This window comes from Sitophilus oryzae, unplaced genomic scaffold (assembly GCF_002938485.1).
Source record: "Sitophilus oryzae breed Bouriz unplaced genomic scaffold, Soryzae_2.0 scaffold_1297_pilon_pilon, whole genome shotgun sequence".
Lineage (NCBI taxonomy): Eukaryota > Metazoa > Arthropoda > Insecta > Coleoptera > Curculionidae > Sitophilus > Sitophilus oryzae.
The window spans coordinates 5313755-5337845 of NW_022145945.1; the positions used below are offsets into that span (position 1 = coordinate 5313755).

Sequence of the window (24091 nt, forward strand, 5' to 3'; positions counted from 1 at the left end):
TCTACTAACGTCTTATTCATTTCAAATCCTTACATAATTTTTATAAAATAGCATATTTAATATATCAAGTTAGTATGCAAATATCTTAAAAAATGTCTATACCTATGTATAAAAATATCTTGCTGTAGCAAAACCCGCAATAAGCATCATACTGCAACAAAACCCGATATTTTTGTTTTTTTCCCTTTATTTTTTTTTTCTAAAGCAACGAGATACAAAACAATGATCCCACTCAATGGATACTTTTTTTGAAAAATAAGGCTTCCAACCCCCCCATTTGCTAACACAGTTTTTGCATACCTATTATCCCGAAACAAGGTTTTTGTGATAAGACGGGATTTGCAACAGAGCTGCAATAAGTCAGTTTTAAAAAGACTTAAGTCTTAAGTCAATTCTAAAATCAAAATGATTTAAGTCTTATGCCAATTTCAATATAAAATTCAAATGACTTAAGTTTTAAGTCTTTGACTTAAGTCATTTTCTTTCAAGTGAAGTTATTTTTGTAAAGACTTAAATCTCATAAAAGACTTAAATCTTTTAAAAGATTTAAGTTTTTTGTAAAATGACTTCATTTTAATTTAAAGTCATTAAAAAAAAAGATTTAAATCTTTTTTACTGACTTAAGTCATTATTAAATCTTTTCTAAAAAGACTTAAATTTCATAAAAGATTTAAGTCTTATGTAAAAGCCTTAAGTCATTAAAAAAAGGTTTAAATGTATAAAAATTGTTTTTTTCAAGGCCGGATAGTGTGAAGTTCATATTAGAGAAAGCCTTTGAACATAGTGATTTCATTATAACGTCTGGTGGTGTATCAATGGGAGAATATGATCTTCTGAAGCAAGTACTGATTGAAGATTTTAATGGGACTCTTCACTTTGGACGGCTGAACATGAAACCCGGGTAAGTGAGAATATATTTTTTATTACTGTTTACACAACAGACAAAATAAAATAAATAGATAAACTTTATTGTACTTAAAGAAAGAACCTACTCACCAAATCTAAACAGAAATATGGTAGGTAAGTTGCTCTGGATTTATTAATACAATTTTATAAACGAAGATCATAAATGATCATTATAGTAATAATATTATAACATTTCATTTATTTATACTTTTTTATTTAATAATATACAGGGTGCTACAAATTCGAGGTACGAGCATTGGTATCTCGGAAACCGTAATAGATTCGAACATGGTTAAATTAGGACTAATTTGCGCCTTAGGGTGTTCACCAAAATGCCATAAAAAAAAGTTTAAATTTTTTGATAGCATGTTGGCAAACACAGCCTAAGACGCAATTTTGCCCCAATTTAACCATATTCGTAGGGGAAAGTGTCCTAAAATGACATAGCATGTAAAATGGACATACCTCCCATTATTTTGGAACTACTGGAGCCATCTAGCATATAGATGCGGTTTTATGTAGCAAAACGCAATCAAACTTCACGTTGGCGCTCACTTTGGTTTTCGGTTATCACAAGAAGCAGTTAACCTCAAAAAATTGTTTTCACTAACATACAAACTTTTAACGTGCTGTGCTGCAAGTGTGTTGCGTTTACCGTGCTGTGCTGCAAGGGGCGATTTTCAACCACATTTAGTGAGGCTGAAGAAAGAGACTTTGTTGAGCATATATTGTTACTAGAGTCTAGATTGTTTGGGATTACTACTACGGATATAAAAAAACTTGCGTTTGAATTTGCTACTAAAAATCACATTCCAAATAGATTTACGAAAGAGGGCAGCGCTGGCCGAGAGTGGTTGAGAGGATGTCGTAGTCGACATCCTGAAATATCCCTACGGCGCGGCAGCCTGAAGCTGTGTCTGCTGCTAGAGTTATGGCAATTAATATCCTTGAAATGACACTGGAAAAGGAGAAAATTGATGTCGACCGCATTTATAATATGGATGAAAGTAGCATATCCACAGTGCAGAGGCCTCCAAAAATTTTTGCGAAAACGGGAAAGAAACAAGTTGGGTCGATAACTTGCGCTGAGAGTTCAATATACGAGTATAACATGTATCTGCTGCATGAATGGTATAGGAAATTTCGTGCCGCCAGCTCTGATTTTCCGCAGGAAAAATAGAAAGGAGGAGCATCTAGATGCTTTACCTCCAGGGTCCTTAGGATTATTTCACGAAACTGGATGGATGATAGCTGATACTTTTGTTTTGTGGCTGAAGCATTTCCAGAATTTTGTTAAGGCTTGTCTCAAATCAAAAGTTTTATTACTTTTGGATGGGCACTCCAGCCATAAATCACTAAACGCATTAACATTTGCCAAAAACAATGGAATAATTATGTTGTGCTTTCCTGCGCATTGCACACATCGTATGCAGCCGCTCGATGTCTGTTTTTATGGTCCTCTGAAGACATTTTATAATCAGGAATGTGCAATGTGGCTGAAATTGGCGAACTGTTCACTTCTGCTTATGGAAAAGCAGCAACGATAAGAAACGCTACAAGCGGATTTTTGAAAACGGGCATTTGTCCATTCAACCCAAATATTTATATTTATAAATATATATAACATATAAATTATATCTTTCCAGACGATTTCTTCGAGGCGGCTGAGACCACAGATAGGTTGCTAGAGCCAAGCAACATAGAAGAAAAAACATTTAATCGACCAGAAACATCAGTCAGCAATGAAATAGAAGAAAGTGGTGTTCTGAAAGAAACGATGCAACAAGATCAAGATGAAATTAGCAATGAAAAAATTGACCAACCAATCCACCTTTAAAAAAATAATTACCCTGCAGGAAATTTATCCAGTGCCTAAAGCAAGTGGCACTAGAAAAAGGATGACTAGGAAATCAATAACCGGAGTTTTAACAATTACTCCTAATTTGAAAGAACTGAAGAAGAAAGAAGAAAAGAAAATACTGGGAAATGTTCGTCAATGCAAAAGAAACAGAAACAAAAGAGTCAGTTATGTTCCATTACACAAACAGAAAGTGATGAAGAAGATCCGTTTGCAACCGAGGACAGTGAGGATGATCTAGCTTGTCTTTACTGCAATGATTTGTTTAGAAATTCGCGGTCCAGGGAGGCCTGGATTAGTTGTATGAAATGCAAGAATTGGGCACATTGTGAATGTGCCGGAGTGTTCCCGAAACAAAAGAAGTTCATTTGTGAAGTTTGCCAAGATTAGCTTTTTATTTAGTTACTTTCTCTTTCCTTATTTTTGTGTTATGTTGTTATTATCATTTGTTATAAGCATTTGTCATTTTAAACCTCATGCCATGTGTCATTTTACATACATACTTGTTGTAAAATGACATAGTGTAACGTTTTCTTAATTTTATTTTTTCACAAGTTTTTTATAGAGATGGAATATTTTCGTTCAGTTTATTAATAAAGATTATTCAAAGGAATGTGTAACTTTTTTCCCAGTTCGATATTTCGAATGGCTTCTGCAAAAACAGGTCTGAAATAAAAAGTATGTCATTTTAGGATTTTTGGGCCCAAAAAAAGGCATTTATTATAAGGGTGAAATATGTTTAAAATCTTTAATTTTTGAGATATTTAAAGATATTTAAATTTGCATGCTACAATAGAATAGACTATTAACACCCTATACATTACTTTTCAGAATTAATTCATATGCTGAGTGTAAAGGTAGAGAAATAAACTTTACTGAAAAATGGTATTGGTTTCTTAAATTTATACAGGGCTATCAAAAATATCCTTAAAATCGCTATTTTAAGGATATATTTTATATAAAAACTTATTTTATTAAAAACGTATTTTTTTAAATAAATCGAAGCAGATTCAAATGCTCTTTCAAACTATATTAGGGTTTCCTATACCTATCTACCTCAGATTTTGAATAAAAAGCGATTTTTAAATAAAATTGCAATCAAGGTGGCTGGTGTCGCCATGGCAATTTTCTAGTGACAGTTAGTAACTATTTTCAAAGTCGACATTAGTTTATGGACATTATTATTTATAATTTATAACAGTTTACTTAAATTTATCTACAATAGTTTAATAAGTAAGTATTCATTATTTTATCAAGAGAAATAACGCAGTATCTACTGGCGGAACGAATAGATGTTACTAGTGATATTATTTTGTGAGGAAAATTACTTCTTAGCCTCAAGGGCTTATGCTCAAAAGATATTCAAATAGGTATCTTCCTGATAAGCGTTTCTTTGAAAAGATTCTTGTCTTATTTCGCAGAGCTGGTAGTGTGGTTTATAAAAAACCTATTAGGCAGAAACCTGTCGTTGGAAGTGAATAAAATGAATTTGCCGTAATTGGCTATTTTATAGAAAATCCATATATCTACAAGTCGTCGTAAAATAATTCAAAGAACTACTTCTTCGTTTTTCTTGATAGAATAAAATACACATATTTAATAAATATTATTTATTAAACTATTGTAGGTAAATTAAATAAAAGTAAACTGGTATAAATTTAAAGAAGTCCATAAACTAATTTCGATTTTCAGAATAGCTACTAACTGTCACTAGAAACTTACCATGACAACACTAGCCATCTTGATTACAATTTTATTGAAAAATCGCTTTTTATTCAAAATCTGAGTGTTGCATTTGAAATAGTGTTCTAGTGTTGCATTTGAAATAACGAAGTTTTTATGTAAAATAAATATTTAAAATAGACCAGCAATTTCTGATACCCCTGTATACATTTAAGGAAGGAATAACATCTTTCTGTAAAATGTATATCTCTACCTTTAAACTCAGCACAAGAACTAATTCTGAAAAGTAATGTACAGTGTGTTAATAATCTATTCTATTGTAGCATGCAAATTTAAATATCTTTAAATATCTCAAAAACCAAAGATTTTAAACATATTTAACCCTTATAATAAATACCTTTTTTGGGGTCCAAGAATCCAAAAATGAAATAAAATACCGGGTGTTCCATAAGAAAAAATATAACTTTGGTATGGATCTTAGTTCTGAAACACCCTGTACTTTTCAAAATAATTTTAAATTGTGCACATTACCTCCCCACATATACCAATAAAATATTTTGCTTTTACATCTTTCCGTTTTCGTATAATCAACCGAGGCGAATGAGGTGCGCCACCCTGTATAGTATTGACTTTTTGATCAAAGCCGAGTTGTAAGGTGTTTTAACATCAAAGTAAGTAGGCTGGCTTCCAACTTACTCAGATCCTACGAAGCCGTCCAAGTCAACTTTGATAAAACATTTGATACCATCTAAACAGCGTAGAAGTGAACGCATCTATATAGGTATAGATGCGTATATAGAGATATGACAGCATCTGGTTGACTTGATCCAAGGCTTTAGGACCCATTCCCGTATCTAAGTAGCTGTGTAGATAATATACCTTGATATTCATATTACATCAAAGATTTTTAAAACTCATTAACAGGTCTAGAACTAATTCCTCGTAAGTTTCAGCTTTTTTATCTCCTTAAATGTTCCACTATGACAAAAAAAATAGAATAATGATTTTTTTTTGTAATTTTGACAATCAAAAGTGACATTTTTCATACTCCTTTGACGTATTGAAATATGTTCCGCTTCGTATAGTTACGAAATAACTTTATTTTCACAAATATTAATTAAATAAATGATTCGTGACTTTGTCGCATAAAAACAAAAAAGAAGCAATTTGTAGGTAATATTTTACAACATAGGTACACAATTGAAATAATTCAGAAGTTAATATCTCTTTATATAAGGCATAGCTTCACGAAATAAAAGTTTACTACACAGTTACTATTAAATATATCGATATAATATAACTATTTTTGGTAAATACTGTTGCGAGCCGGTGTGGACTCGACCTAACCTCACAATATGGCCGCCCTCGGATGACCTTAACATCGCATAGACACCGCAATGATTCATTCGTTCGAGAAGAATCGAGACCCACTAGAATGGACGCGTACATACGAGAACATTCGAAAACCTTCTCTATGCGCCTAACGATCTTTGGACTATTCTAGATTTCTTTTACCTGTCGGTATAAAAGCCGGCGGCAGTGGCCTAGAGAGGGCAGTTATAAATATACAGTTGACGCGCTAAAATTCAAAATAAATTCTTAGTTATAAATCGTTTGTAAATAGTTCTATAAGTCTTTTATCGTTATTATTTTTGTTAATTAGTGTTAAATAAATAGTGTTTAAATAAATTGTGACTTTCTATCCACACGGAACCGACGAAAAACGTAACAATTGGTGTCAGGTGTGGGGTGTGTGATAGACTAGAAGAATAAAAAGACTGACCATGGCTCCGAAGAAATTGTTGAAAGACTTGAAAGTGTCCGAACTGAAATCCATATTGGAAGAGAGAGAGTGCGAGACAGATGGAAAGAAAAGCATTTTGCAAACTAGACTGAGAGACGTTTTGAGGGAGGAAGGCGAGGATCCGGACACATTTTGCTTTGAGTTCGAAGGTGACCTTGATTCGTGCCTACAAAAATTAGAAGCTAAAATGACGGAAAACTCTCAAAAATTAGAAGACAGTTTGAATGATAAAATGACAGAGAATTCTCAAAAATTAGACGACAACTTGAACAATTTGAATAGTAAAATAATTGACTTGGAAGTTAATTTAGAAGAGAAAATCAGTGATAAAATTAATATTTTGGAAGATAAGATCGCAGAAAATTCTAAAGACATACAGGCCAGCTTTAATAATAAAATACTTAATTTAGAAGAAAAGATAACAGAAAATTCCAGGAATTAGAAGAAAAGATTATAGAGAATTCTACGGAGCTACAAGACAAAAATAACACAAATTGAGGACGATGTAAATAGAAAAATCGAAATTTTAAAACAAGAAATAGAAAAGGCCAATTCACCAAAATGTCAAGAAACATCGGAGGCACCGAAACTAGTCGAAAATAAGTATATCTCAAAGTCAGTTATTAAGCCTCCACAGTTTGACGGAAAAACCGCTTGGGCCAATTATTTTTGCCAGTTTGAGGCCGCTGCGAGAGCGAACGGATGGACAATCGCTGAAAAGGCTACCGCTTTGACTGTCGCACTGCGAGGAGATGCGACTGATATCCTGCAGACATTGTCACCATCGGAACAGGGAGATTATCAGCAATTGGTACGACATTTAGAAATGAGGTACGGCCAAGCTCATTTGGAACATGTCTATCATTCCCAGCTAAAAAATCGCATTCAAAAGTCAAATGAGTCTCTGCAGGAGTTTGAAGCCGACGTAGCCCGCCTCGTTCGCCTTGCGTACCCTGCTATGCCCGAAAATGTTATGGAGCGCTTAAAAGTACAGGCTTTTATTGATGGTTTATGTGACAACGAGACAAGGCAAACACTTCTTTTAGCTCATCCAACGCATTTGGGAGATGCCCTAGCACGTGCCCTGGAATTTGAGGCCGCGAAAGAATGCTCTAGGTCTCTAGGATTTGTACGGGCTGTTGAGGAGAGTTCCGACGATTCCAAAGTGGAAAGGATTGTGCGGAAAGTACTGGATCAGTATATGAGTAAGAAGGGGGGACCGATTCGCTGTTGGAATTGCGGACAGATGGGAAATCGTTGCAAAGAAGAGAAAGAAGTGAAAGTCTTAAGGACGACTGTGGTTGGTGATAGTTGGCAAACCGAAGATCTTGCAAATGACCAAATCAGTGATCCAGAGTTGGGCTTGGTGATTAACTGGAAAAACGCGGACCAGAGACCAACGTGGGAGGAAGTTTGCAGATATTCGCCGAACGTGAAGTCGTACTGGTCCAGTGGAATTCATTGGTAATAGATAACGGATTACTTCGCCGTGTGATTGTGAGACCAGAGGGACAAGAAGAGAAGGCAGATCGTCATTCCAAAGAAGAGGGTCCCGGAAGTCTTGGCGGAAGTTCACAATGGAACCAGCGGTGGACATCTTGGTGTTACCAAGACACTTGGCAAGCTGCGTGAACGGTTCTACTGGGTGAACTGCAAAGAAGATGTGAGGGCCTGGTGTAAGAAATGTGACATTTGCGCAGCCATTAATGGGCCACAAAAGCGTGGTAAAGCCCCTATGCGCCAGTACAATGTTGGTAGTCCCTTCGAACGAATAGCGATCGACGTGGCTGGTCCTTTCCCGGAGACGAACGATGGCAACAAATACATTGTGGTAGTAATGGATTACTTCAGCAAATGGGTCGAGGCCTACGCGTTGCCAAATCAAGAAGCGTCCACGATTGCTGATGCCCTTGTTAAAGAATGGATCTGCAGGTTTGGTGTTCCCATGGAGCTTCATTCAGATCAGGGAAGAAACTTTGAGTCCAATCTGTTCCAAGGCGTCTGTGAAGTCCTGAACATCCGCAAGACCAGGACGACTGCTCTACATCCACAATCCGATGGGATGGTTGAACGCATGAACAGAACTATCAACCGTTATCTGGCCAAAGTAGTCTCTGACCACCAAAGAGACTGGGACAAATTTCTTCACCTGTTCCTGTTGGCCTACCGTTCATCCGTCCAAGAATCTACAGGGCAAACTCCAGCCAGCATCGTTATGGGACGGGAAGTGCGCCTACCCTGTGATCTGAAATTTGGTTGCCGACCGGGAGAAGAAGTCGCCGGAGAAGATTATGTCCACACACTACGTCAAAGGATGGACGACATTCATCAGAGAGTCCGCCTAAATATTCAAAGTGCTAGTGACCGAATGAAGGAACACTACGACATTCAAGCTGAGCATGGAGGATACCAACCAGGGAAGTTGGTGTGGCTATATAACCCGCAGAGACGTCGTGGGTTATCTCCGAAGCTACAATCCTCGTGGGAAGGGCCATACGAAGTCATGGATAGAATTAATGACGTCGTATACCGTATCAGAAAATTGCCAAAAGGAAAACCGAGGGTAGTCCATTTCAACCGTTTGAGCCCCTACCAAGGCGAAATAGAAGATCGTGCTGGGACCGTGAGAACCTGCAGCTTTGATCCCCCTGATTCGGAGATGTCCTTTGACGATTTCATGGCCCGATACAACAGCAGTGAGAAGGCTCGCTATGGTGTAACCAAAGAAGATCAACGAGACCTCTTTTCCGTGCCTCCTGATTATTCGCTCGCTCATTGTGTGGCTCGAGATTTGCGGATGTCCAGAGGAATCGCTGCGACGTTCAATGAGAAGTTTGGGCGTGTCGGAGAACTACGCCGACAGGATCCAGAGGTTGGAAGCGTCTTGAGGCTAACCGACAATGCACATGGTCAAGCAAGGCACATCTTCTACCTGGTCACCAAGGAATGGTCCCCGAGTAAGCCGACTTATCTCAATCTATGGAAGACCCTGATTGAACTGAGAGAAGCCCTGCTAAACAACAACATTGCACGATTAGCCATTCCGAAGCTGGCGTGTGGACTCGATGGTTTGAGTTGGCGTACAATCCGGAACATGATTGAAGTCTTGTTCAGATTTACGGGAATCGAGATCCTCGTTTGCTGCTACAACCCAAAGCTGAGATCGGGAGAGAAAACTGTAGACTGCTATTTCTACCAGACTTCGCAATGTACCAGGGGCCAGCTTTGCAAATACCTTCATTCACCGTATAATCTCGGGACGAGCATGTGCCTAAGAAGGGGGCAGTGTTGCGAGCCGGTGTGGACTCGACCTAACCTCACAATATGGCCGCCCTCGGATGACCTTAACATCGCATAGACACCGCAATGATTCATTCGTTCGAGAAGAATCGAGACCCACTAGAATGGACGCGTACATACGAGAACATTCGAAAACCTTCTCTATGCGCCTAACGATCTTTGGACTATTCTAGATTTCTTTTACCTGTCGGTATAAAAGCCGGCGGCAGTGGCCTAGAGAGGGCAGTTATAAATATACAGTTGACGCGCTAAAATTCAAAATAAATTCTTAGTTATAAATCGTTTGTAAATAGTTCTATAAGTCTTTTATCGTTATTATTTTTGTTAATTAGTGTTAAATAAATAGTGTTTAAATAAATTGTGACTTTCTATCCACACGGAACCGACGAAAAACGTAACAATACCTATAGTTATGAACCTGCACGTAGTTTCAGTGTTTTCACTCCTCTACATGACTTCTTGGGGATCAGTTAACCAAATTATAACATGGAATTAGCAGCACCAAAAAAAATTGTAGAACTGTGTAATATTTATATATTATAGCATATTTTAAAATGTTTATTTTTAATGATATACATCAGATTTTAAAGAATGTGCAAGAATGGCCGGCCTCACTGCAATTAACAATGGAATAAAGCTAGATGATTATACATGATGATATATTATGCAAAGCACACAACAATCACACTGCCCTTTTATACTAACTCCTAAATTCCATCATTCTATTCAGCTTTCTATTCATTCGTTCTATGTTCAGCCGAAATTCTATTCATTTATATGGCTTATTCTGAATTCCTGATGAATAAGAGTACAATGGTTTATAATAAAGTTGAACTTATTATGAGATGGCAGTTAAAGTTTTAATTAACATAAGTTTCCTCTTTTGGTAATTTAACGGACACATTTACGATTTTTAATTAAAAATGTTGGTATAAATGCATAAATTTAGAGTCGTCGTAAATAACTTAAAGAAGGAAGTTTTCAGTGATAATTAAAAATGCAAATCTGATTTAAAACAATCCGTTTTGTGCTAATTAAATAACCTGGATATTTTCTTGTTTATCAATTTTTTATTATAGTACGAGAGCTAGCAACGTTGGAAAATAAGTATTTTAAGACGTCTGGTTCTTTGATATATCTTTTACTATGTTCTCTAGAACAAATCGCGGCCCGTCTGGCTGCCGGTAAACGTTGCGTTCCCTACTGCGTATTGAAAGAAGATCCTATATTTTTACTAGTCCTTTAAATTCTAGTATTGAATATAAATCGAATATGTCTCTATTGCGCAGTGCGTAGAGTTTCCGATCACAAACCGATGATTCAGAGTTCGAATCTGGGTCAGGGCAAAGACTTTTTCATTTATATTCTGATAGTAAAGTATTAAATATTTGTTTTTTTTAATTACCAGAATTATTTAATACTTTACTATGAGAATATAAACGAAAATAAAATAAAAATGTCTTTGACCTGATCCGGATTCGAACTCTGAATCATCGGTTCGTGGTCGGAAAGTCTACGCACTGCGCTATGGAGACATGTTCGATTTATATTCAATACTAGAATTTATAGGACTAAATTAATAAAAAATATAGGATCTTCTTCCGATGCGCAGTGGTAAATGCAACGGGTATCGGCAGCGAGACGGGCCGCATGCTGTTCCAGAGAGCATAGTAAAAGATTATTAGTAGCTAACTCTTAGACTATTAGGTCTTATTAAGATTTCATTACTAAATAATTTGATTCACTTTTACAAAATTTGTATTAAAATGTCCGTCTGTCCGTCTGAGGACTCCAGTCGGGTACCCCTATCCACGTGCCGAGTTTGGTTCCAATCCACCCATAATTAAGAAAAATCCTGATGATTTCCTCCATTGAGAGGTATGGGTTCGAAACTTCGAGGGCGTCATCCTGTAGCCCGTCCTCAATTATGCCGAAATCGACCCTCATTTTTCTTCAATATCAAATCCTTAGTCTCACCGTGATGAAGATGGAAACGAAATGTCGTATCCAATTTTGCAGGGTGGGACTGTGTGCACCGTCGTAAACATAGCCTATCCACCAAATTTGGTCGCGTATGGACGACATCAACTTTTGACGTTTCTTACGTCAAAACTAACTGTCACGGTGACACCTGTCATACACAGTCAAGTTAGTCGGGGTCCAATCTATCGACATACCAAATTTCATTTAAATCGGACGTTTTTTTTATTTGATTCATTGATGATGGTGTTTCATAGTGCACGATGTCTACTGGTAAAAAAAACTTAAAGCGGTAATAAGTATGGTGTACACGTCCTCTTGATTTAGTAGCAAAATAAATTTAATAATTATAAGCAACTATGAGATATATTTAATAGGATATATTGAAATTCTTATAACGCGCTAGAAAAAAATAAACGAACATTTATAACCGAAAAGGACCTCTTTATAAAACAGTTTGGTAGCATAACAGTTCTATAAAAAGTGTATAGAACTCTTAGAAGTTTCATACTACAAGGTTATTACTGTATTTCTACAATTAATTCTTAATAATATTCTTTTAAATAGTAATAAGGTCATATTATAGAGGGTGTTTCAAAAAACATGTGCCATCTCTCGTGGGGAGATTAATCACGTAAAATAAGATTTAATTTTCTTATCAACATAGGTCCGATTCTACTTTCTTTCGTGGCTACAGGGTGTTAAAGTCTTATAGTCAAAAAATAAATAAAAAAATATGAAAATAAGTTCCTATAAAATGGATATGGAAATGCATAGTTTTAGAGTTACAGGATGTTAAAACATTTTAAAATTAGTTTTTTTGTAATTATCTTAAATAAGTACCATTATTTTTTTATTTGAAATTGATGTAGGTTGGACTAATAATATTAATAACTCATAGTAATACTATTTAATAATAAATTAGGTGAAATATATAGTTTATTAATTTTATTTTCATTATAATTTTATTAATTGTGAATAAAATTGAGTTTATCTCATCAAGGAAGCCGAATTCGACAAAATATCAAGAGATACCTTTTAATTGACATTAAACGGCCTACACAATTTTGATATCAAAAGAAAAAGATCAGTGGCGCACGTTTTTTTTTTTTTGAAAAATATTCCAGTGATAACCCATATGCACGTCCCTGATGAATTTATCGACACTTTTTTAACATTCAAATATGTAGCACTAATAGTAACTTTTACTCTCAAAATTTCATTCGAATCACTGAAAGTACTTGGAAGAAAATTATAATCAATCGAAAGATTATTAAGACTTTAACACCCCGTAGCTACGAAAGAAAGCAGAATCGGACCTATGTTGATATGAAAAATAAATCTTATTTTTAAGTGAGGAATCTCCCCACGAGAGATGGCACATGTTTTTTGAAACACCCTGTATATTGTACGAATTCTTTAGAAGATTTTTTTTGGGTTGTAACGTTATAAAATAATGACTTTCACACTTTTATTAAAAGAACTGTTTAATGTTGTATAATAAATACTTGTCAAGATTTCTTGGTTAAAAAGAATAAAATTGTATAAATTTAATTAGTATTTCTGTCCAGTACATTTTTTTCTTATAACCGTTTCATTCTACAATGAAATAGTGTTTAAGACAGTTATTTGGAAAAACGACTTTGGAACTTCACTTAGTAGAATAATTTTTATTATATAGGTCTCGTCTCCATAAATAAGTACAATGTAGTTCCCTTTTCTCCGTGCGGCGACCACACATTTTAAAGCCTAAACAAACAAATTTCAACATGCCCCTCGCTTCCCTGCTCCCTTACCTCATTATATGCCCTTGCATCATTTCTTATTTAGTCTTTTTTGTGTGCGGTACGACCCACATCGAATGTCGCGTAAAAGATATCGATCGGCTCTCGCTCCGTAGAGCGGAGTGTTTTAGATTATCTTAAACGGATGGATAAGCGATTAAAGTTATTAGAAAATAAAAACATGCGTAAAAGAAAAAGATTAGTGACAAGTTTGGAAGAGGAAAGTGTAACAAGTTTTGAGAGGCAGGCGAATAGTAGTGATTATTCGCAAGATTCTGAGGACGAGATTAGAAGCAGTGTTTGAGATGTTAGAAATAAAGGTAAATAAACATATAACATATACATATACAATACCTGAATAGTAGGGGGAAATTTCTTCTAAGCTTGGGTATATAGGTATTGTGGGTGAATACCTTAGTGAATGCTTATATTATCTAGATTTTTCCACTTATGCTTATATTACACTAATATGGCAGAGTACGTTGGTGGTTACTCTAGCTTGGTTTATAGGACATTAAATTTATTCACGTTAATTGTAGCGGAGTAAGTGGTGGTTACTCTAGCTTGGTGTGTAGGTATTGTTGGTGAATACCTCAGTGAATGCTTATATTACCTAGTTTTTTCCCACTTATTACATTAATACAGCAGAGTACGTTGGTGGTTACTCTAGCTTGACATATATGTATTATTGATGAATACTTATCGCATGGCTGTCTTATTATACTAATATGGCAGATTACGTTGGTGGTTACTCTAGCTTGGTTTATAGAACATTAAATTTATTCACGTTAATTGTAGCGGAGTACAGTGGTGGTTACTCTAGCTTGGTGGGTAGGTATTGTTGGTGAATACCTCAGTGAATGCTTAAATTATCTAGTTTTTCCCACTTTTTACAGTAATACAGCAGAGTACGTTGGTGGTTACTCTAGCTTGGTATATATGTATTATTGGTGAATATTTATCGCATGGCTGTCTTACTACAATAATATGGCAGAGTACGTTGGTGGTTACTCTAGCTTGGTTTATAGGACATTAAATTTATTCAAGTTAATTGTAGCGGAGTACAGTGGTGGTTACTCTAGCTTGGTGTGTAGGTATTGTTGGCGAATACCTCAGTGAATGCTTATATTACCTAGTTTTTCCCACTTATTACATTAATACAGCAGAGTACGTTGGTGGTTACTCTAGCTTGGTATATATGTATTATTGGTGAATACTTATCGCATGGCTGTCTTGCTTTTATTTTCAAAGTTGGTAGTCCCATAAGGGCACGTTGGTGGTTGTCCTTATGGAGTGACGTTTTGCTAAGCTAGCTGTATAAGATTTATAAACTCCTTAAGCATGAGTTAGCCCCAATATGTGTTTACATATCATGATATTTTCTTATAGGTGAAAGCGCTAGTACACTTATTGAAAAAGGTATTGGAAAGAGCCTACCTAAACCTTTCTAGGAAGGTTTATTAGCGGTTTTAGGAGATAAGGTAGACGGGAAAAATACCACGACACCACCGATTGAACCGGAAATTGCAGAAAGATACATACACATCGCAAAAACCGGCCTTGAAGAACCCGTTCTTAACCTATTAATGGAAAAGTACCCCTCTCCAGAGAATGCCACCTCTTTAGGACCACCACAGTTAAATTTAATGGGGAAACAGGCCATACATGATAATGTGGAGTGCAGAGATGAAATTGGCTAAAATTCAATCAAGATTAGCAGCCAGTTTGTCGGCTATAGGCCAAGTAATGGCAAAAATTTTAGAGGAAAAGGGAAAGGGGGGAGAAAGGAATATAAAGCATTATATAGAGACCCTAAACGACACAGAACGTTTTATAACTGGTGTTATCCATTCCAAGTCAATATCGAGGAGGGAACTAGTGTCTTTCGATTTAAATAAAAATTGGAAAACCACTCTAACGGAATCCCCTTTGGATACCTGGTTATTTGGTGAGGATTTGGAAGGAAGATTAAAGGCGGGCAAAGAGTTGTCCGCCTTTAACTGTCATCCAGTCAGTTAAAGACTGTCAGAAGTACTCCAGGAAGAATCGTATCAAATGCAGCCAGATCTCGGTCCACGCCGCATTTAAACTTCAAAAGTCTGCCTCAACATCAGCAGGGAGGGAAACGGGACAGACTCATGTTCGAGAAACTTCCTACAACCGCCCACGTCAAAGGCGGACCTGGAACCGAATACAACACTTCGGCGTAAGGTCGCGTTCTCAGGGAAGATGTATAGGGATAATAGATGTATTATGGCATGGTTGCAAGGTTTTAAAATTCCGTTTGTGACGAGACCATCACATAACATAATCTCAGGTAGACATAAATGGTCGGTGCAACAACATAAGACAATTGAGGGCAACGTTCGGAGATTGCTTAGTATAGGGGCTATTTCTAAGGCACAGCCATGTAAAAATCAGTTTATTACAGAGATATTCACGTTTCAGTTGTTTATTTAGATGATTTTTAATTACTAGGAGATTCTTATGATGCATGTTTAGCAAATGTATTAGAAACAATTGGACTACTCGAATATGGGGTTTATTGTAAACTATAAAAAGAGTATTATCTCCACAAAAAATTGTGACGTTTTTGGGGTTTAAATTAAACTCTATGGATATGACTATTTCTGTTCAAGAGGAAAAAATCACAAAAATAATTTTGCATTTAAAAAAGTTTTTAAGATGGAAGAAATGCACTACAAGGGAGTTTGTAAGGCTAACAGGGAAGTTGATATCCATATGTCCAGCCATAAGTACGGTTATTTATATACCAAATTGTTTCGAGAGAGAAAAAAATTTAGCGTTAAAGAGTAATAAAGGAAATTATAACGGAACTATGAAAATTTCTAAGAAGTTATGTGTTGATACCGATTGGTGGATTCGAAACATACCTATTAGCAAAAACTTATTATCATATAGTAAATACTCTATGGAAATATTCTCTGACGCATCAGATATTGGATGGGGTGTTTGTTGCAATAACATAAGTTCTCAAGGTCTCTGGCCTACCTACGAATGAGAAGAACACATAAATTTTAGGGAGTTACAAGCTGTTTATTTTGGCTTGAAAGGCTTTGCTAATGACTTATCTAACGTTTCTAGCTTGTGCAAGGTAGACAGTGTTGTCTACCCTATATGCCAGTGCAGTAGTGTTACTGCACTGGCATATACCTATATTACATAGAACATAATGTGTTCAATTTCCAAGTTAAACAATATCCCTCGAATAATTTGGCAATGGTGTGAGGAAAGGAGATTATTTATCGTAGCCTCTTATATTAGATCTCAAGAGAATAAGGAAGCTGACAGGGCTTCCAGGGAATTTAAGGTCGAGACAGAATGGAGTTTAGCGAGCTGGGCATTTGGGAAATTGGTCACTATAAGTGGGGTTTACCGGAAATAGATTTGTTTGCTACGCATATAAATGCTAAATGCAAGAAATACATATCGTGGCACAGGGACCCAGATATGTACGCCATTGATGCCTTTACAACAAACTGGGAAACATTTTATTTTTTGCTTTCCCTCCATTTTCAATGGTCCCAAAGGCTCTGCAAAAAGAAAAAAAATTATTTCTGATCAGGCAGAAGGTATAATGGTTGTACCCAACTGGGTTTCGCAACCTTGGTATTCGGTTTTAAGGGCGATGTTAATAGATGAGCCGATTATTTTTTTAAATTAATAAATATTTACTTCTTTTAGCGGATCTCCCCACCCGTTAGCCAACATCTTTCTCTGACGGGAGGTCCGGCTATCAGGCAAGCCTTGCTCTTAGGGAATGTTCCAGAAGAAGCGCTGGAAATTTGCATGTCTTCAATAACAAGTAACACCTTAAAACAGTCTAACTCAGGGCTTAAATAATGGTGGGAATTTTGTAGCGTTAAGAACTTAGATCCCTTCTCGGTTTCGGGTTCCAACGTTCTAATATTTTGACTCAACTCTTTAACGAAGGCGCATCTTTTAGCTCATTAAGTTCTTATAGAGCAGCCATAGCACAGATAGCGGGCCCAGACCTCTTACAAGATTTTCGTATGCAAAGGTTTTTTAAGGGAATATATATGTTGAGACCTAATAAGCCCAAGTCCGAAAATACCTGGGATCCTACGTACGTAGTACTTAATTATTTAAAAATAAAAAATAATTATGAGTTAACCTTGGAGGGGCTTACGCATAAATTAGTGACATTACTGGCCTTAGCATCGGGTCAACGTTTACAAACACTATCGCTTATTGATATAAGGGAAATTTTTCGGAAGTTAGGGGAAATACATATAAAAATTAGCGCAAGATTAAAAACATTCGGTAGAAATAAGCCGCAACCCTTTTTACGCTTACCTTATTTCAAGAAAGACGCTAATTTATGCGTAGCTAGCACGTTAGTAGAGTATCTAAAACGAACAGAGAGCATTAGAGGAAGTATAACTTCTGTTTTCGTAACAATCAAGAAACCGCATAAGAAAACATCCACTCAAACCTTGGGGAGCTGGATTAAAATTGTCCTAAATAAGAGTAGGATTGATACGGATCATTTTACCGCTCATAGTACACGGCATGCTGTAACTTCAGCAGCTGCCAGGAAAGGGTTAAATTTTGATACCATCAGACTCGCTGCTGGTTGGTTAAAAATTCTAGAATGTTCGCTAGTGTTTACAATAGATCCTTGATGGATAATGAGAATAGTTTTGCTGAGAAATTAATCTTTATATATTTTCAATATAGAAATGGGAGAAAAGATTATGTTGTTGTTATTACTTTAAAAATCTACATTGTACTTATTTATGGAGACGAGACCTATATAATCACAAGATTAAACGAACTTACCTGAAGTGAAGTTCAATCTTGATTATATGAAGGTCTCGTCGAAATAAATAAGTTCCCTCCCACCCTCAACCTCAATTTACAACAACATAATAAGTATCTTTAAATTGACTAAATAAGAAATGATGCAAGGGCATATAATGAGGTAAGGGAGCAGAGAAGCGAGGGGCATGTTGAAATTTGTTTGTTTAGGCTTTAAAATGTGTGGTCGCCGCACGGAGAAAAGGGAACTACATTGTACTTATTTATTTCGACGAGACCTTCATATAATCAAGATTGAACTTCACTTCAGGTAAGTTCGTTTAATCTTGTGATTATAAAACAAAGTTATTACGGGAAAACACTCAATACAATCAAACTGTATTTAAAATAATGTCTTTTAACTCTTTATACGACAATATAAAGACAGTCAAACATTTGTCGATTATTGTAAATGCCGAATAGAATGCCCACATATGACATATATAACTGCAATTTTGTTTATATCTGTTTAATATTTAAACAGAATCGAATTTTTCAAACAGAAGTCCTCATTTACCCTTTGAACTTTTATTTGTAGGAAGCCGACTGTCTTTGTCACCCTGGATTACAAAGGCAAAAGGAAGACGGTATTTGCTCTGCCCGGCAACCCTGTATCCTGTTGCGTGACGTCACTGCTGTTCGTCATTCCCGCCCTGAAGCACTTGGAGGGCGATAAGTTATTCAAAGGGTGGCCCAATATCACTGTCATTTTGGTATGGCTAATCTTTTTAGGTCGATATTTAAAAAAAGCAACTGCTCTACCGGATGTTTTTCAAAAGGGGCTTGCCCTTTCAACTTTTTTATTTTTGGAGCTGATTTGAATTCGGAAAGAAGTGAAAAAATATTTGATTTATTCAATGTATTTGGATTCTTCTCGGTTGGATGTCGAATGTCGATCTCGGAATATTTATATCATTAGGTCGTCGCGTCGGATCAAAGTTGTTTAAAGAAAATTTAAATGTATTTATGTAGAATTGTTTGCTCATATTTGTACGATACCTACCTAATAGGGTTTTCGGAACCGGAGCTTGCTGTTTTTCGGAACCGGGGATTTCGGTACAGGGCCTCTTAGGAACCGGGATTACCCATTTTTTTTGGTACTTTCGGTACTGACTAATTTGTATTCAATGGTGGTGCAGTTCATCAATCAGAAAGCAAGGGATGGGTTTTCAAAGTAAAATTTATAAAAAAAAATTTAAAAAAGATTTTTAATGATAATAATTTAAAATTATTAAGTAATCAGTCATTAAAAATATGAATTATTGAACACAAGTATAGAAAAAAGTATACCTAGGTAACTTAAATTTCACATCAAACAACATAAACCAACATTGACTGAATTTGAGACAAACGCTCTAAAATATATTGAATTAAAAATAGAAATATCTATTAAAACATAACATAATAAATATTATAGGAACTTCAAAAGAGAAAAGAAGCAAGAACAATAAGAAATAGCATCATTACTTATTTAGAAGAATTTGATTTCGACCGCTAGAAAGTATAAAAAGATTTTCTCACGTAACAAAAAATATTTTTTTAATTATTGTTATCGAGTCCCGGTTCTGTGATGGCCAAAAAGATCGAACTCTAACTGGTAGTATTAATTAGAGTTTCTAGAACCGTACTAAAATATTTTCGTTCAACGATTGTGGAGTTCGTCAATTAGCAAGCAAGGGATGGATCTCAAAAGTAAAACCGATAGAAACTTGAGTTTCAAATGAAAATAATATCAAATTATTAAGTCATGAGAAAGTAAACATGAACACAAGCGAAAAAAAAAAAGAAAACACGTAGGAGCTAAAAATTACATCAAAAAGCATCAACCAACCTCGAAACCAACTTAAATAAATTAAAAAAAAACTTAACATTTTCAATTAAAGATGCAAATACCTATAAAAACACAACACAAAAAATATAACTAATACATTCAGCAATATTATACTAAATAATAAAATAACTTATGTAGACTTAATAATAAAATAACTTATGTAGACTATTAGCAATAATATAATTGCTAATAAACTTTATAGAAACTTCCAAATAACTTCAGAAGTAAGAAAAGTAAGAGATAGCATCATTACTTGTTTAAAAGAATTTGATTTCGACCACTAGAAAGTATTAAAAGTCTTTCGCACGTAACAAAAAAATGTTTTTAGCTATTAGTCTCCTGAGTCCTGAGGGTGCCGAAAAAACCGAGAATTAATAATTTCGAGTCCCGGTTCTTTGATGTTTTAAAAGAACCCGGGATTTCCCGGTTCTAAACCCTAATACCCAACAGCACAGCTAACAGTAATCTACAATGAGTAAGTATTTTTTTGTCGAAATTTAAAAATTTTACACAATGTGGATAACGTAAGAGATGGTAACATTGCATTCTCTCAAGAAACTCAAAAGTTTTTCAATATTTTTCGGATTTTTTTTTTGATATTTTGAAAATAAAATTTTCAACATTTTTTTTTGCAAAAAAACTTCATGGTCGTGATTCTGGGATCGAACTACTATACTACCAGTTAAAATACTTGCACTAATTTCTGGGACACTCTGTATACAGGGTTATGCTATTTTATCGATACGGAGTATTGTACCCAATTGATTGATGTCAATAATGTCAATATTCCGTGGTTTGTATATTGGGACATTGATATTGATAAATGAGGTCTAAATTATAAGAAAATACATTTTCTGCGAAAACTTGAAGGAATAGGTAAAAAATAGTATAATACAATTTTCTGATTCTCATAAAATATACAGGGTGTTTCATTTAAATTAAACAAGTTATTCCCGTTTAAAGCTAGTAATTATTTAAAATAAATTCTTAGACACTCTGTACATGGTAGTATTATTTTTATTATTGCAACACAAAATATGGTAAATAGATAAATTTCAATACCCAAAATGTACCCAACAAGTACAATATTTGGTTTTAAAAACTAAAATACGCCTAGAGCAATGAAGCATTAAAATTACTGTTACTGTATTTTCACAAAATCGTAAATATTTCAAAAGCAGTAAGATTGAAGTGCGGTAAACCTTAATCAAATTTATCTTTATTTTGATCGTAGAAACTAAAAATGTAATAATATACAAATTGTTCCATTTAAAAAAAAATACAACTTGGATATTTTTTATTTATTTGGAACACTCTGTACCTTATAAAAATGATTAATTATAAATTGTAGCTTTAGTAGTCCTCCAAATATCCCATCATTCATAATTTCTGAAAATCTAGTCGTGTAGCTGCATACTCCGTGTCGAATGAGGGGAATAACTCTGTAGAAATAAGAAAATTTTTAAAATATTTCTTTTCAATATCGGAAATACCCAACTTTTCAATATAATTTATTGATTAAATAAATGTTACATTATTTTATTTATATTCTACAGGAAGATGACATAATAAACAACGACGCCAGACCCGAATACGTGCGACTGACAGTGTGGAAAGGAGTTAATGGCCAATTTTTATCCAGGTCTACTGGCAATCAAATCAGCAGCAGGCTTAACAGCATGGTGAACGCTAACGCATTACTGCTCGTCCCTGGCAAAACGAAATATAATAAAGCCTCATCTCGGTTCGCTTTGCTTTTTGGAGATCTGTTTTAGTACAGTCAATCTGGCACTTTAACTCCATTCAAATTACCTTCGCTCTCATACTTTGCCAGTCGTAAGTGGTCCTCTGGAAAGGCATAAATTCGAAAATTCATATCCCCGCACGCCATCGTTTTTGAGAAACTTAAAAAAAATTGGATCCGATTTTCTGCCTGAACCGTAGGTCCCACTGAAAATTGTGTGGAACAAAAAATGAAGAGAATTAAATTTTCTACCATTTCATTTCTAAGTAACAGACCTCTAAAACCTACGGGGACAAAGTTATAGGGTGCCAAAGTCACCCAAACGCAGTTTTTTGCATTTTTTCGGGTGAAACCATTTTTTTACTGTCGCAAAGTTTTTAAAATTAACGAGCATAAAAAAACCTACCAAATTGATATGTAACTTTTTTACGTTTTACTGTTTACCAGATATAAAGGTGCGTCCACAATGCTCGCGCTCTTGCTTCTGATTGTGCTTGCGTTGCTTGCGCTTCCTGTTTGTCGTGTTTCTCAAGATCTTTCGGCACGCAAGCAATGGCGTTCACATTGTAATGTAGTGCTTGCGTTCGTACTATTCGGACATGGATGATAACGAAGTATTTTTAATAGCGGCTGCTAGTGCGATCATTATTGCAAAACGAAGGAGACAAAGAGAAAAAAAGGCGGTGTTGGATGTCTAATAATTTCAAAAACAAATCCCAGAACAGTGAAAGTAAACTTCTACACGATTTACAAACAGACAGAGTGTTTTTGAATAATTTTTATCGGCATGTCCGCTACTAATTTTGAAAGACTTATTAACTTAGTTGGCCCCCGTATAGGAAGAAAAAATACAACTTTTAAGAAGTGTATTCTGATTGAAGAAAGAGTTAAAGAAAGATTGGCCATAACATTAAAATTCCTTACAACTGAAGACTCACATATCAGCTTGGGTTTCCAAGCAAAGTATTTCAAAAATAGTACCGGGCGTATGCCAATATATAAAGTTCTCAAATATCAGATTAAGATAAGTAGGCAATATAAATATAGAGTTATATTTAATTTTATTAAAGGTATATTTATATATATATTAATCAGTTTAAAACGTTCTACGTCTTCCGATGCCATCTCTCCATGACTGTCTGTCTCTCCATGCACCGTCTCCGAATGATCTTTCCTCCATAAACGTGTCAATCCCTTCCTGCCAACTTCTTCTCGGTCTACCCGGTTTTCTTCTTCCTGCAGGTTTCCAGTTTATAATTTGCTTTGGGCTTCTTATTTCTGCCATTCTTTAGACATGCCCGTACCATATGAGTTGACTGTTCTTTATCTCGTCCACTATCGTATGTTTAACTTTCATAATCTCTCTTATGCGTTCATTAGTTATTCGCTCGAGTCGTGATTTGCCTGCTGATCTTCTCCAAAAATCCATCTCTGTAGCTTCCAGCATTCGTTTTGTTGTTTCCTTAATTGGCCACACTTCACAGCTGTACGTGGTTATACTCTTGATGATGGTATTTATTAGAGTTTTGTTCTTGTTGTTTATGGTTCTGTCCCACAGTATCCCATTCAATACCGTGATAGCATTCCTTCCAAGTTGGTTTCGTTCTTTAATTGCTGTATCCAACAGTCCATCATTTGTGATTTGCATACCCAAATATTTGTATTTTGTGCAGCACTTAATTTTCTTCCCGTCTTCTAGTATTAGATCTTGTTGTTCTCCTCCGATACACATATATTCTGTTTTGTTAGTATTGGTCTCGAGTCCCCATTTCTGATATTCTTCTAAAAGCTTACGTGTCATATAATTTATGTCATCGTAATCTTGTGCTATGATTACCTGATCGTCCGCGAAGCAAAGTGTGTAGAGCATGTTATCCCCTATGGGTACTCCCATATTTCTACATTTTTGCTTCCAACCTTTGAGAACTTGTTCGAGATATATCTTGAACAGTGTTGGTGAAATACAGCACCCTTGTTTCAGACCTTTAGTTCCATTAAATCCTGTTGTTAATTTTTTGCCGACTTTTATTCTAGTTTTTGTTTGTTTATATAATGATTTTACTGCTTTTATTAGCTCTACATTTATATTGGTTTTTTCCATAGCTTCCCAAAGTCTCACACGGGGAACGCTGTCGTATGCCTTCTGCAGGTCCACGAACACAAGATGTAGTTCTTGGTTTAGATAAACGTATATACCTTTTAAAGGTATATTTACTATTATTAATTCAAGAACAAAACACACAACCTAACTATTTTTAATTCTGAGCAAAAAAAAATAAGAAAAATCATGGCAGCATTATCATACTGCAGTAAATACCGAATCTTATCAATAAAACCAAACTAAAAACTAAACAAACAA

The 24091-nt window shown here is 35.3% G+C and overlaps 1 protein-coding gene across 3 annotated transcripts in view; it reads left to right on the forward strand.

The window, feature by feature from the left end:
- LOC115874629 (gephyrin) overlaps positions 1-22837 on the forward strand; it is a 115193-nt gene extending 92356 nt beyond the window's left edge. For all 3 annotated transcript variants that reach the window (XM_030889844.1, XM_030889845.1, XM_030889843.1), the window contains exons 9-11: positions 740-901; positions 18696-18870; positions 21545-22837. In XM_030889844.1, coding sequence (XP_030745704.1) covers positions 740-901; positions 18696-18870; positions 21545-21763 — 556 coding nt within the window. In that variant the 3' untranslated portion in view covers positions 21764-22837. The remainder of the gene's footprint in view (positions 1-739; positions 902-18695; positions 18871-21544) is intronic.
- The last annotated feature ends 1254 nt before the right edge of the window (positions 22838-24091 follow it).